At 39.1% G+C, this 16,184-nt stretch overlaps 1 protein-coding gene across 4 annotated transcripts in view; it reads right to left on the reverse strand.

Moving 5' to 3' along the window:
* Positions 1–16,184, reverse strand: part of LOC140326389 (PML-RARA-regulated adapter molecule 1-like) — a 308,253-nt gene that overhangs the window by 50,596 nt on the left and 241,473 nt on the right. For 3 of the 4 annotated variants that reach the window (XM_072404932.1, XM_072404933.1, XM_072404934.1), the window contains one exon: positions 6,407–6,569. The exons of the other annotated variant lie outside the window; for it this stretch is intronic. In XM_072404932.1, coding sequence (XP_072261033.1) covers positions 6,407–6,569 — 163 coding nt within the window. The remainder of the gene's footprint in view (positions 1–6,406; positions 6,570–16,184) is intronic. 4 annotated transcript variants of the gene reach the window in all.

The raw sequence follows: 16,184 nt of genomic DNA on the forward strand, positions 1-16,184 counted from the left end.
ACTCGGGAATACCGCTAGGGGGGTTAAAGACTGCATCCAGAGAGTTTTAATAAATGATTCAAACTCTGAATGGTCTAAGGTTATTAGTGGTGTACCCCAGGGTTCAGTGTTGGAACCTTTACTGTTTAACATCTTTCTAAATGATATAGAGTTTGGGATCAAAAGTACCATTTCTGTGTTTGCAGATGACACCAAGCTATGTAATAGAATTAAATCCCTGCAGGATGGTCTAAAATCTACAAGCAGACCTGGATGTACTGTTTGATTGGACAGCCGAGTGGCAAATGACATTTAATATAGATAAATGTAAAGTTATGCACTTTGGGGCTAACAACATGCATGCTTCATACTATCTAGGGGGAATACATTTGGGGGAGTTAGAAATGGAAAAGGATCTGGGAAATCTGGTAGATCATAGACTTAACAACAGCATGCAATGCCAAGCTGCAATATCTAAAGCTAGTAAAGTACTTTCTTGTAATAAAAGAGGAATAGACTGCAGGGATGGAGACATAATCCTGCCCATGTACAAAGCATTGGTCAGACCACATCTGGAATATGAAGTCCAGTTTTGGGTACCAGTTCACAAAAAGGACATTGTGGAATTGGAGAGAGTGCAGAGAGAGAAGGGCAACTAAATGAATAAAAAAAATTGAGGAGCTCAGATATGAGGGAGATTAGCTGAACTGAATCTTTTCTCCCTTGGGAGAAGACTTATAAGGGGAATATGATAACCCTTTATAAATATATAAATGGTCCATATTAAAAACTCTCTTCCCAACTATTAGCTTTAGGATCGCTACAAAGAACAAGAGGGCACTCTTTGCGTCTGGAGGAAATGAAGTTTAAGCTCCAGATAAGTAAGGGATTGTTCACTATAAGGTTTGTGAAAATGTGGAATAGGCTCCTTCAGGAAGTAGTTTCAGCAACTACTCTAGATTGCTTTAAGAAAAAGCTGGATGCTTTTCTAGAAGCACAGAAGCACCTCTGTATTAAAGCTTTAAAGTAAAGATAACAGACTGTTGATCCAGGGAACATCCAATTGTCTCATGGAATCAGGAAGGAATTTTTTTTACAGAGTTGGAGCAAATTGTACCAGTTTTTTTTTCTTTTGAGTTTCTCTGGATTAACTATCCTCAAAGGGTTTTATATCTGGAAAATGTTTATTTCCCTAGTGATTGAACTTGATGGACTTCCATTACACTTGTTATGACAATTGTGATTCATCCAAATAAATTAAAAAGCTTGTTTATCTGTCAAGATAGCGACTTGACAGATAAACAAATTCAGACTGTTATGATGAAACCTGTGTTGAAACAGAGCAGGAGAATAAGGCTTCATTTTCACTATGCTTGGTTCACTGTGCTTCACATTGTTACAGATAAATGTCTGATGTACCCACTTATGTGTCGTACTGTAGTCTATGTTTTACTATGCACTGCTTCATGCATTGCTGTCTGTTTTTGTGCACTGCTCCAATTCAGTGTAATAAATTGGATCAACATAGCAACAAACAGCCACGTAAGCGGCTGTGCAGTACACTACATTGAGGTATAACATCCGGCTATGCACTTTCTTATAAAGTGAATGACATCTAAGCTCCAAACCTGAAAAAAAGATTAACAAAACTGGTAACGTAGGCAGGCATCCCTAGAAATGGCATAGTTTGTTTTAAAACTTTGCATTGTCACTTTTAGCCTAAATGTATAGAAGAATAAAAAAAAGTAAAAAAAAAACAAGTTATAAACTGGGATTCATATATAGAATACTAAAATCATGTGTAATAACTGCATATACATAGGAGATTTTTGTTTAAAAATTGTCATGTAAAGGAATCATGTACATGTGCACCCTACACACACAGCAGTATTTACTAAGAAATGTGCTTTAACCTCTCTAGCGGTAACCCCGAGTGGGACTCAGGGTAGAAAAAAGTTGCTGGAAGCGGTAACCCCGAGTCTCACTCATGGTAGGTAAACCTATGGGAAGTAATAGTAAATACATGGTAGTAAATAGTAAATATATGGTAGGTAAACCTATGGGAAGTAATAGTAAATACAGCCTTACCCAAACCGCCGGCGTACCGCATCGTCCATCACTGTGATCCGTATTCTTTCTTCTTTCTCCGGTGTCTTCTGCACACAGTCAGTCACCGGGGGAGTTCCTGTTGACGTTGGTGTGTGCGTACATTGCCTGCGGGGCGGGAAACTCAAAATCTATTTGTATTGCATTGAACACAAAATAACTGTATTGAATGCAATACATTGGATTTATATGTGTAAAAGCAGTACATTGTTTTCAAGAACATTTCTTTTACAGTATAATATAATAGTATGAATATAATATTTATTTATTTTAAATATATCTTTTTTTAATTTATTTAATTTAAATATTTTTACATGATTTTGTGTTTCAAGCTTTATTATAATCATACTATTATATTATACTGTAAAATAAATTTTCATGAACCGCTTTTAGACATATAAAACTGGAAAGAAATGTACTGCTAGGGAGGTTAATATGGATTATAATCTGGTGTCTAAGTATATGGGACAGTAAAAATGCAAAGTGACTGTAAAAGAACAAGCACAGTAAAAACACCACTGTGCACATTGCGCTTAAGATTGATTTTATATTTGGATAACTTTGCATATGCGGTAATCTCGGTCAGCAGGTTTAGCATGGGGATCCTGGGTGAGGTGATATAAAAAAGTAAATCATCTGCATAAACTGCCACCTTATTCTCCTGCCCCCCCCCCCCCCCCCCCCCCTGTATATTGGCATTACCTCACACTTGGCGAAGAAAAGGTTCAAGTATCAAAAAAAAGAAGTGACAAAGGACACTTCTGCTCAAAAATGACGGTGAAAGAAAACCGTTGACTTTAATTTGGGCTGTGGGGGTGGAGTACAGGGATAGGATCCACTGAACAAATGGGAGAGGAAGTCCTATGTGAACCAAAGTGAGCGACAAGAATTCCCAGTCTGTCAAACACTTTTCCGGTGGCAGCCGACAGAAGCATCGCAGGAATTTGGTAAGTGCGAGTGTAGTCAATCAAATTTAATGTCCTAATGGTGTTGTCTCGTGCTTCATGACCAGGGAGGAACCCTCTTTGATCAGGATGAATAATGGTTTGGAGAACGGGTGCGAGACAGCTAGCTAATATACTGCTGAACAATTTGAGGTCGCAGTTGAGAAGGGAGATCAGCTGGTAGCTACCACAGGAGTTTGGGTCTTTCCCCGGTTTAAAGAGCACAGATACATGAGCTGCAAGTGTATATCTCTGCAATTCCGTCCCCTGGGCCAGGGCATTGAATTGAAAATGATTGGATAGACTAGGAAAAAAAACTCCTATAATATTTAAATGGTTGACCATCTGGCCCAGTAGCCTTCCCAGGAGCCGCTCCAGAGATGGCCCTGGACAGTTCCTCTGCCGTAATAGGGGCGCTAAGAGATTACACTAACTCCTCAGAAAGAGAAGGCAAACCTGAGGATTGTAAATAAGCACAAATCAAATCTTTCTTATCGGGTACAGACCCAGGAGGGTGTCCTCTATCTAAATTGTACAGGTTTTCATAAAAAGTTGGAAAGGTCCCCGCAATGTCTGGGGTGCAAGACACCAACTGACCAGCTGTGGGTGTGACACCTGAAATAAATGCCCTGGCTATTTTTTCCCTCAAGGCTCTGGCCAGCGCTTTACCACATTTGTTTGAGTGTTTATAGTTAAAACCCCTGCACTTAGTGATCAAGTGCTTCAGTTTTTGACGGTAAAATTCCGTAATTCATTCTCTAGTAAGTGTGATCTGCTGTTCTATGTCAGGGGTCTGATGTCGCTTTTGGGAGACCTCTTAATTATGCAGTTTCTAAAAATAATCATAATGAGAATACGATTTAGGCATTGCTGAGTAAAACGTGTAATCATACGGAGGATCCGCCAGATGTCTACTAGCTGATGGGAATGCAATAATCGTTTAACTCTGCAGAGGGCAGCAAAGGACATCGCTGAGGTACCTCTAGACACATCTAGTGCAGGAGAAAGAGCCAAATTAAAGTTACTTCCCATAAATAAAGTGCCTTATAATTCAAGAACAGTTACTAAAAAAACAATCTGGTTAGTATTCAAAGAATATACATTCACGAAAGTGAATTTTTGAGCACCGATCAATCCTTTTACTAGCAATTATCTACCCTCTGGGTCGGATCGGTATGCAATAAGAGACCATTGTACAGATTTGTCCAGAAGAATGCTTACACTTTTAGATTTGGAGTCTGCTGAGGTGCCATGATATACTGTGTGAAAACGGTGATCTGTCAGTTTCTGAAACTGGTCATGCCGAAAGTGCGTCTCTTGTAAAAACGCCAGCTGGCATTTATATCTATGAAGTTCAGGAAGAATAATTGCTCTTTTAATTGGGGAATTTAAACCCTTGTTGTTCAGAGACATAACTTGTAATGCCATGTATAGAGTACAAAAACAATTGTTGAGGGGCAAGAAACACTCCAAAAACAAAAAAACAGTAAACAAAATAGAGATCTTTATCAGGAAAGTAGAAAAAAACTCCTCCAATAAAAGGGGGAGGAAGAAGTGAATATAACAAAATACTCTTTGCAAGGGTCTACAAAAGTCAAACCTCCAATGGAGGTGAGTTACCCCTATGTGGGGTAACTTGCTCACCGAAGGGCCCTAACAATATATATTAAAATTATAATAATTTTCAAGTGCGTCCTGCATAGTTGTACAAAATATGCAAAAAAGATCCCTCTAGGTTAAATAAAACATAAACACTTTAACAAGGGACACTGATACAGACCAGTGTACATGTTCCCCTCTCTTGTGCTGGGCTCAGCTTGCCTGGGTGAAGGGAAGGGAGAGGATAAGCCCACACCCCCTTCTTCTATTGAAAACAAACTTCCAACCACTAGCTGTGAGCACTATAAGCTGAGTCACAGCCAACGAAATGCAGGCACCCTGAGCATTGAAAAACAATTAAAATACAGTTTCCAACTATCGCGGTCAGTCTCTACAGAAATAGTTCCTAATAGTAAAAAAGCATACCGTCAACGCCGTAGTAATCACAAAAATTATGTAACCAAGGAGGAAATCCCCCAAAGAACCACTAGGACAATAGCAGTAATTCCTAATAGGATCCTTTCCAAATAGGAATCAGCATCAATCGGATACACCCAGTATATATTAACAGGAATCCTAATATGGTAGTTCCAAGTCTTTCCATTGGAAATGAAGAGTAAATAACATACGAACCTCTACTGGTGGGATCTGAAGAAAATCAAATAAAGCTGGTAACTGTGTCTATGGAGCGCAAAAATAGTATCACCTATAGACACCAGCAGGTGAAAGGGGTAGCCCCATTATGGGTTGCTTGTGCTGAGCAAATGGCATCCAATAGTGGGCGAAAAATGCGCCTCATCCTCAAAGTATGGCTTAAAAGATCGGGCAAAATTTGTATTTGGGCCCCATCAAAATTAATTGGACCATGCCTCCATGCTTGCCTCATAACCTCCTCCTTAACATTATAAAAATGGATTCTGCACAACACATCCATTGGAGGAGCTCCAGGGATCGCACGCAGTCTGCTCACTCTATAGATTCTGTCCATCTCTTTGGCTGTGTTTGGAGGTCCATCCAGGAACAAATTCAGGATCGCAGTGACCGTTGCCCTCAGATCTAGACCTCCCATCTCCTCAGGAATGCCCGCGCTATTCCTACGGTTCCTATTTTCGTTGTTTTCAGTGCGCAAGAAAAGTGAGGTAAGTTGAGCTTGCATGTGGAATGCCGCATCTTCCAGGGCAGTTAGTCGAGTTGGAGTCGCCGAGGAATCAGATTCCAGGACTGAAACCCGTGTGTCCACTGACAAAATTTGTTTTAAAGATTCCAGCTCTCGTTTGAGGGAGTTCTGAATTCTAGTGGCCATGTCATTGAGATCATCCTTGAAAGGGAGCTGGCGCAATGTGGCTTCCAGCTGCATGTGTGAGCAGACTGGAGCCTGGGATCAGGGATCAAGGCTATCTCGGTGATCTGCAGGAGTGTCTATGCTGCCCTGGGAAAAACTTAGTTGGTCCTGACTGTCATTCGGGGGGACATGCTGTGACGCCATGTTCACTCCAGCGTAGGCTTCAGGAGAGTCCGCTGATGAGGCAAAAAACTGACTGATTTTTATTTTACTGTGTCCTCACAGACTGTGGAGTCCTCCGGCGCTGGAACATGAGAAAAGGGGGTCAAGATTCTGTGGAGTGACCAGGTTGCAAAAAGTCCTATCGGTGGCAGAGAGTTCCGGGAAAGTACTAGCTCACGGCGCCATTGTGTGACCACCACCCCTCATAAATATGGTTCTGAATATCTTTAGCTTTTTGATGCATTCAGAAAAAAGTAAGTAAGCAAATACTTACATTTGCCTTTACTGTTTCTGCACAGAATTTTTTCTTGATTGGTGAACTGAATCACTTCAAAGATTTCTCCTTTACTGATTGACAGATCTTTTCCTCCACCTCTCTTGTTTCCAGCACTTGGGACTACCATCATACGAGTCAGCACTTTAATTTCACCTTCAAACTGAAGAAGGAAGAAGATCAAAAAAACGTGTACACAAAATATTGAAAACTATTACATTATAGAGAATAGTTTACTTTGTAATTTTGCTTTTTGGTTTAGATGTTTTTAAATGTTCTGGTTTGTGTTCAGAATGATTTGAGAGCAACATTACAAACATAAAGGTGAACTTAGTCGGCACTTTAAAATATCCTTAAACTACCCTTTTCTCCCCCTGTGTAGTGTAATTTACAGGAAATACTGTCATTACAAAAAAATACATAAGATCTATTCATAAGAACTGACACAGTCATTAAAAAAAATATAATTATGTCATGTCTGTGTCCAAAATGTATGTAAGTTAAAGCGGGCATGACCACATATACAGTAGGTGTATGTGATAGTAGTAGGAGTTTTCTACCAAGGGTGGAATTAGTAGAAAGAGAAATAATCAGCAGGGATCATGCAAGGATGGGTTGTGAGGAATGTGAGGAGCAGAGATGATCTTAAGGGATCTATAAGGGAATTCCATGTGAGAAGCAGGGCTGAACTAGTTAGCATTAGGTATTAGTAAAGCAGAGAATATGTATGCACTGTGCAGGTCTGTATGTTTAGAATCCCTCGGCATAAGTTTTTTTATTGGTGTCTGTATCAAGTGTTACATGATTTTGAGTATTGTGGACAGGAATATTTTTATAACTTTTTACAGTTATGCACAATCCATTTGTCAACTCGGGGATCGATTTTTTTCCCCTATTCTTCTTTCTCTTCCCAATCTGAATCTGTGACACAGTCATAACGGGTAGTAGCACAAACAGGTGGAGACTTGATTCGGAGAGACAGAAATTAGGGTAGAAACCTGGAGTTACTGGCCAAGTTCCAACTTATGACTATAATAATAACAGTTACTAAAATTTTTGTTCATAAACAAGCTCTGTCCACCTATATGATGAAGTGTAACTCTTTTCCCATTTAATGGCACATTACACATGTAAGGCACACACTGATTAATTAGTGATTGTCACCATCTCAACCTGTACTTTTGAGTTAACTTGCAGTTTATTAGCAAGAGTGCTAAAGTTTGCTTCACAGGGACCCTATAGGACTAAGGGTCCATCTATATTAGCTGTGCAAAGCAGATGTTTGCTGTCTGACCCCAACTGTATGTCAGAGAATGCAAAATCTTTATCTATCTCAGGTCATTTGCTTTCCATCTGACCTCCCTTCAGCATACTCAGTGTGCCCAGTCTACTGATCATGCTTTGTGCCTCTTCAAATGCCCTCTAAACAGCGTCCAATGTTTTTTTGTTTTTTTTTTTATCTGGGAAATGTTTTTTTTTCCTGTTGAATGAACATGATGGACTTATGTCTTTTTTCAACCTGACTAACTGTGTAACTATGTAAAATTCAATTTGACCTGGCTGTATATGAGCCAGCCAAGTAAATACCATATGCCATCTAGAAGCACACTAAATGCTGCTTTTTGTGAAATAGCTTTAGTAGAATATTTGAATATAGTGGTACTAATCCGGGACCATTCCATTGCTCCATTGATCTTTCTCCCAATTCATGATATAGAAGTGAGTAAAAGGGTTGGTTATATATGACAGGTCAGAGAAAACCAAAGAAATAATTTGCGTGAGAGAGGTGTACAAAGGCAGAATTACAGGGAACCCTATTCCTGATGATGGTCATTAGCCATTGTTGAAACTGCATATAAATAAAAAAAAAATCTTTAGTGGTGTCCTGATAAGTCTCCCAAATAGTATACCAATAAATGGGATTGGGTGTTGATCAAAAAGAAATGAACATGAGAATGTGCCAATCACCAAGATAAGAGACTGTTGATCCAGGGAACATCCGATTGCCTCATGGAATCTAAAAGGATTTTTTTTCCCCTGTTGGAGCAAATTGTACCAGGGTTTTTTTCTTTGACTTCCTCTGGATCATTTATGTCTATAGGGTTTTATATCTGGGTGTTACAGTGCACAACATTAGTTGTAAAAAAAACAGCACTTATGCATTTTCCATTTGATATGATCTGTTTAATATGACTGTTAGTGAGCCTTGATGGGGGTTGCCTTTGAAATGCCAATGAGAATAAAGCTGCGTACACACTTCCAATTTTTATCGTTCAAAATGAACGACGAACGATCGATTGGGCAAAAATCGTTCGTAAAAAAAGTAACCAACGACGCCGACGAACGAGGAAAGTCGTTGGAAATGAACGACCGGACCGGCGGATCGGATTGGACAACGATCGTTGACCATCGTTCGTGTGTACGATCGTTCATTGATCGTCCATGGTCTGAGCATGCGTGATGAACGAACGTTCGTTCACTTCCTGTCATGCACGTCACTTCTTGTATCGCTCAAACGATCGCATCTATTGTGTGTACAATATCTACGAACGATCGTGTCGTTATCTGTATGTACAGGATCGGTGCTATACGATCGTTCGCAGATATCGTGCAGGATCGTTCGTCGTTCGTTTACCAACGATAATAATTGGAAGTGTGTACGTAGCTTAAATCTAGCAGGATGATTACAGCTGGAGATTGGAGCCAAGCAACCATAAGGGAAGATAACACTTATTTGAGCAGGAAGATGGGGGTTGTGTATGAAAGGATCAACTTCAAGAACTTCTCCAATCATCCTGCTTGGTTTATAAACATCACTGCTAACTGATGGATGAGTCTGAGGACTTGCCACCAGTGCAACAGTGACATCTACTAGAGAATACCTCTAGGCACATATGAACAGTGTATTTCCAGATGTGGGGTTCGGAGGACAACTGTCACGGCTCCACAGAGCAGAGTGGTGGACCCTCTGTGTCACTAGCCCAGTGGGTGGAGACGTGCATGGGAGGCAGAGTCTAAGCAACAGCTCAGTCTTCTCCAAAACCTCTAGAGGTGAGGATGTTGTGCGTCGACCTGCTGCCAAGTTGCTGCCCCCGTGCCCACCAAGGCAGGTGACTGGTAACTAGCAGGTACAAAGCATGGTGCCAGAACGAGAGCAAGAGAATGGTCAGGCAAGCCAAAGGTCCGGGCAGGGCAATGAATCATTTTACTTGGCTTTATAACTATTCTTTAGTTTCTCTTAAATTATTTTATATGTGTTAATTCTTTTCCTCTGTTGATAAATATCTTGTAAATTAAGATCTGTATGATTATTTACCCCCTAACGGTAATCCCGAGTGTGACTCGGGGGGATTTTAGATACCAAAAGCGGTAATCCCGAGTCACACTCACAAAGCTAAAAAAAAACCCCCACTTACCTTGCTCTGTTGTCGTCCCCCATAGTCCTTCTGGTTCCTGCAGGTCCTGGGGACATGTTTTCTCCCTCAGATCTCCAGCCGTGAAGTGAAGAGCCAAGATAACAGGGCTTCCCATGATGTTTGCGTGGGCGGAGCGGCGGGAAATTCAAATAATTTTGTATTGGATTCGATACAAAATAGCTGTATTGAATCAATACAAAGACATCTTTATATATATATATATATATATATATATATATATATATATACTATAAATGCTACTGTACACTTGTATTACATTTTAACTATTTTTTATTTAACAGATTTTTTTTAAGTTTATTATTAAATTAAATACAATTATTACTATTGGACATATTTTGGGGAGTTATGCCAAAAATTATATTCTACAATGTAAAATAAATTTCCATGCAAAAATATTTAATGCTTTTTGCTCGGAAATTTTGAGGGAATTAGAGCGCTAGGGGGTAAGTTATTAGAGGCTTAGGAAAGATACTGCTCTCAAGAAAGGGGATAACATAGGGGAAACAGAAATGTTTCTTTCATTATTGGCACCCTCAGAAGTTTTTCTTTCATTGGAATATGTTTATTTCCTTAGTGGTTGAACCTGATGTATGTATGTATGTATGTATTTATGGATTTTTTTTCAGCCTGACTTACTATCCAACAATATGTGACTATGTAAACCTTTCAGGAGGTCAAAAGCCCAGGAACCAGGGAAAAGGGAAAAGAGAGGTATTTGGTATGGAAAGAAAAGGTTAGTATGCTGATAGTAGACCGACCAAATATTTTAGGCTATCCTAAATCCTAAAATTATGTGTGAGGAGAGATAGCAGCCAGGAGATAGCAGTAATATCTACAAACTCACAATAATAGGATTCAAGACAAACCCACAAAGGCAAAGCTGGGCCAGCAAACAGTGATAATAGTGGGACAATATGAGCTAAATGATATTATTTTTGAAAATTCAAAACCCTGAAGTCTCAGATGAGGTCTTCCATGGTTTCGAGTTGACGTAGAGATCAATACTGAAAAAGGGATTGATATGATTGTTTTACGCTGGGCTGATATCTGCTTTTTTTCTTTCCTAGGCCAGCCATCTTGTGCTGCATCCTGGCCTTTTCTGACCAATAACATCCAAATGCACACACCATAGGATATTTTCCACACGAAGAAAATAATCACAAACACCTAAATTAAGCAAAACCTTTACTGAAAAAATATTTCCCAAATAGTACAAGTAAAATATATTAAATGACCACAATGCTCCATGGAGAACAGGCCCTCCACTGGTGCTGTAATGGCTTCACACCACATGCAAACTCAGCCGCCTACAATCATTTAGTCACTTTGTCCATAGCAGTGTGTACAGGTCATTGGTTAGAAAGTGAGTATAAAAGACAACTACCATCTGCTTGTTTTTGTCTTCTATTTGTCCTTATTGGTGTGGTCTACCTTTACTTCCTGTCCAATACATGCAAAAAGAAGTGAAAGGAAATTTCTCTAAAGTGAGAATTCCAGTTCAAACTACTGATACTAAAACAGGTTATTGTAACCCATCACCACTGAAAAAAGAAAATGGGTTATGCCATTGCAGGCACACTGCCTTGGGTGCCATTTAAAATTATGTATATTACCACAATAGACTGCAGAATCCTTTTGTTTTCGGGTTGTACAAGACTGCAGGGATTGTTTTTGGATGGGAGATATATTTCTCCAGGATATAGAGCATAGACTCCAGGGTGTTAACTTGGGAAAATAGTCCAGCATAGTGGAAAGCAATGCTGCAAAGGGTTGCTGTGTTTGAGCAAATTTTAGGGCCCAGACTCTAGAATGGAAAGGAAGGTACTACTAAAACCCTAGAATCCTGTTCTCGTTGTGCATATACCTACAAAAACGACTTTCTTTCTATCACATATAACAGTAAGGTGCATTACACCCCAATGATTTTTATCTGGTGAGCTCAACTATAAGGTACTGAAGTTCTTTGGTTCTTCCAAGTAGTTCTATCAGTTGCTATCAAAGTACCTGCCAAGTCAAACCACCTGCTGTATGACCTTGTTTTGCTGGGGCTTTTGAGAGACAACAGAGGAGCAATAATTCGCAGGATAACCATGATGAGATTAGGGCAACATCTTCTATAGGAGTACTGAGGATGCTTTGAGGCTGTGGGCACAAGGGTGCCCCAAGCAACACTGAACAAGACAAAGTAGATAGCATGCTGTCCCTGAGCTGTGTCATCATATACCCCCCCCCCCCCTTCTAATTCTTTCTTTTTTGATTCTTTCTTTTTTGTCTGCAGCATTTTCTCTGTACAGTCTGTACAAGCCATTAGGGCTACTGACTGCACCCTGCTGTGAATTCTGCTGACATCTGCTAACCAATGTGCTAGCTGCTGCCTGGGCACAGGATGCAACATGAGATGCTGTGCTGTGCTTAGTTTAGTAGGCCATCTGTCATTTTAACAGGTGCTATGGCGCCCTAGGCCACAGACTTTGTAGGTTATTATTATTATTATTATTAAACAGGATTTATATAGCGCCAACATATTACACAGCGCTGTACATTAAATAGGGATTGCAAATGACAGACTAATACTTGCAGAGTATAATTATATGTCCAAATCTGTTCCAATTCCTGTGTCAATTCCCTGGATTAATTCCCATTGCACTTATAATTTGGGCACTTGAGATTTGGGCACGTGACCAGGGTCCCAACGTGACCTTGCCTGTTGTTTAAATAGGTTAGCCAGAAATCAAGCCTTTTTTTAGAGGGTGTGGTAATTTTAATAGAGGTAATAGGACCCAACCAAGAAAAAGGATGACGATGCCAACTCGAAATTTGGCACTTACGATGTTAAAATATTAGAGGGTAATTGGCCGAATAAAGCAATCATAGGTTCCAAGTAAGGTTTAAATAGATGAGGTGATGGGTGGCCCAAGAAAAAATGTTACTGAAGAAAATGTACGATGTTAGAAGAAAGAAATCAACTGATTCATTTTGGTAATAGTTAGACCAGAGATTTTAGAAAAGTGGGATAAGATGGAAACAAGGTTAGGAAGGGGGGAAAATAGGTTGATTGAGAGTTCAGCGTATTTCATTATTAAACAATTTTATGAGTCACCCCCACCTCTATACTAAGTACATAAACATTAGGCTGAATAAAGTGAGTCCACCCTCAAAAACCAATATAAAGGGTAACGGTGAAAGCAGACAGCTCTTTCTAGTGCCGTGGGCAATGGAAAAGCTACTAAAACAATAAATAGGATATTTACCTTGTGCCTTTTAACTAGAGTGATTTATTCCATGCAGGAACATTATCCAAAAAGCCCTATTTAGTGTCAATATAAAAAAAAATACTACCACAAAATGCCATGTATATCTAAAGCCAGTAATATACTCATTTGGTGATTTTGCTGTAAAATATAGAAAAGGTGAATAACATTTGGGGTGATTCCAGATGCTTACCTACCAGAGACAAAGCATACTTGATCTTTAAGGTTTAGAACACTCAAATATGAAATAGTGGCAAAAATCTTAGCTAGTAATTTATTATCAATGTTAAGAGGAGATATTAGCCTATATTTGTGAGGGTTAAGCTGATCCTTTCCTTGTTTGGGCAGCATTACAATGTGAGTGACACACTTACCCTCTCCTACCTAAACAGCCGGCTCCTCTCTTTTGCATATGCTGAGAGACCTGATCCCGAGTGCCTGCTTTTCCAGGTTTGATCACCCCTCCCGCTGGCCAATCAGGTTGGCTCAGACACGTTGCTCGAGGAACATGTTTCCACATTAGTGAGAAGCCCCTAGCTATGCCGAATACAGTTCCTGTTTCGCTGCTCCTGGTGTCCCCAGCATCTTCCTGTGTGCCCCGCTATCCCTTGTGTTCTTTTTTTTATTGAAAGGGTTTTTAAATATTTATCAAACAATAATAAACATATAATAACCTCATATAAACATCAGAGAAAGTTAGCAGAAAGATTGAATATAGGAAGAGGAAAAGGGGTGGTGTAATAAAAAATAGTCTGAAAAATCTCCAATGATCAGTCCATTTTGCTGGGGAGAAAGTACTTATACAATTCAAATACATTAAGAGCCACATTTTATTATATGTAAAGCAATATTATAAGTTAGGGTCCAGGCGGCATTTTAATTCTGCAGTGTCTCTATAGTATATCCAGCTATGCCAGATAGCATTGTATTTTTCAGACTTGCTGGAAGGTCTTCCATTAACATGATGCCATTACCTTATGAATGCATAACTTTACTGTTGTTGGTAAAGTGCATGTCCAATAGGTAGATATGGGAAATGGGAATGTTTCAAATCTGTTCTACATAAACACACTGCAAAATATATTCCCATGGGCAATAAGTTTAAAAGGCAAAAATTAAAACCTATGGGACTCACAGCTAAGCGTTACAAAAAACATGAATAAGAAAAGGGCATTCCAAAATATAAAAATGAAAGAATATAACAAAAGATGTAAAGAAAAAACAAATGTGCAAAACTTTAAACTTCAAAAAGAAAGACAGATTGTAAACCCCCACACTTTTTTTTTATTTTAAAGATTTTATTGAAATTTTCAAATAAAGTAAACAATAAAATTACACAGCAAATTTGCATAGAATAACAGGAAGAAAAACAAAAGGAGGGTGAAAGGCCAAATATGGGGTTCAAAACAAAAGAAGAAGAGTGACAATCAGTACCAGACATCAGTAGAATAAACATATGAGGTCAAACATAGTTTAATACCTCTTAGGTAACAAAGTCTAAATACAGCAGGCAATAAAGTAGTTTTCCATATTCACAATAAAAAATATAATACAAATAAGTACAACAGTACAAAAATAGCGTTATTCACAGATTTAAAACTTGTGAGGTATACAGGCATATCAAGTTTAGAGTGAGATCATAAAGGTTGGCAGGTAGAGGTACCTTTTAATCAAACACCCCTTTTGTAAAGATTTAAAATTTAAATTGAAAAAAAAGAAAATAAGAGAAAAATGGGGGGGGGGGATAAAGTAATGTTAAGGGTTACACAATGATTGCTCTGTAAAATTAGCTTGAATTAAACATGATTATAATCTAACCACGGGTCTCATATGTTGTAGAACTTGTTAAGGTTGTTTTTAAGTGTACAGTACAATTTGTCATTGACCATTATCCAGTTGAGTTTGTTAATGGTGAACTTAGGTGCATAATGGAAGCTTTCCAGTAACAAGCAATGGTAATATGAGCAGCTAACAGGATATATTTAATTAGCTTAGTTAACTGATTTGGAGCTTTATCCTCTAATTGGGGAAAAAAGAGCACACTCTATTTTCCTTGATGTTTACCTGGGTGACAGAGCGTATTAGGTGAAAATGCGGATCCAAAATCTCTGAACCCTAGGACATCTCTACCAAGCACGGAGTAAAGTGCCAGTCTGACCACATCCTCAGGAGAGACAGAGGGATTGGCTTTATGGATCCTAAACGGGACCATGTACCATCTCATCAAAACCTTATAATTGGCCTCTTTTATCGAAGTGTTTACAGATGTTTTGGAAATGGACACTGAAAAATCCTACTATTCCTGGGCACTCCACTCCACCTCCAAATCTGACTCCCATTGTTTCAAATGGGAAAGTTTATTATGGGGTGAGAAAAAAATGTTATATACTACCGACATCCTTCCTTTGCATTCAGTTGTAAAACTAACAGTGTTACAGTGTACCCAATCCTCCCAATTTTATAGGAGCATAGAATGTAGTTGCAATAATGCGGTGAAGTTTGTCTCCCAAAACAAATTTTTTGGGTTTGTTTTGGATATACCCAGACCAGCCTGGGTAAAGCATTAGGGAAGGTGCGGAAAATATAAAGCTATCTGGGTAAAGTGATCATTTTAATTGCAGCTATTCTACCGAACCAGGGGTAGGGGGGCTAGAACGTCATCTATTCAAATCTCTAGCTATTGCACAAAACAGGGGTGGGTAATTAGTACAGATCATGATGAGAAGATGTAATCTGAATGCCTAGATAGGTGATTGCTTTGGGTTTCCATGTGAAGTCAAAATTATCTTTGAGTTGGGTGACTATGTTTGGGGGCAGTGAAATATTTAGGGCCTCTGCTTTGGCTCATTGAGTTTTAGACCTGACACCAAGTCAACAATTATGTTCTATAGGACCACATCAGATGCCCTTGATGTCAGGATTAAGCTACATTGCTAAGGGTTATTAGCAATGTAGAACAGCTATTGCTAAGGGTTCAATAGCTAAAGCGAAAAGTAAAGGGGAGAGAGGGCAGCCTTGTCTGGTGCCTCTGAGGATATTAATCAAGGGTGAATAGTGCCCTTTAATTGCTATTTTGGTGTGTGTGTGTGT

The sequence above is a fragment of the Pyxicephalus adspersus genome, chromosome 3 (assembly GCF_032062135.1).
Source record: "Pyxicephalus adspersus chromosome 3, UCB_Pads_2.0, whole genome shotgun sequence".
Taxonomy (NCBI): Eukaryota; Metazoa; Chordata; class Amphibia; order Anura; family Pyxicephalidae; genus Pyxicephalus; species Pyxicephalus adspersus.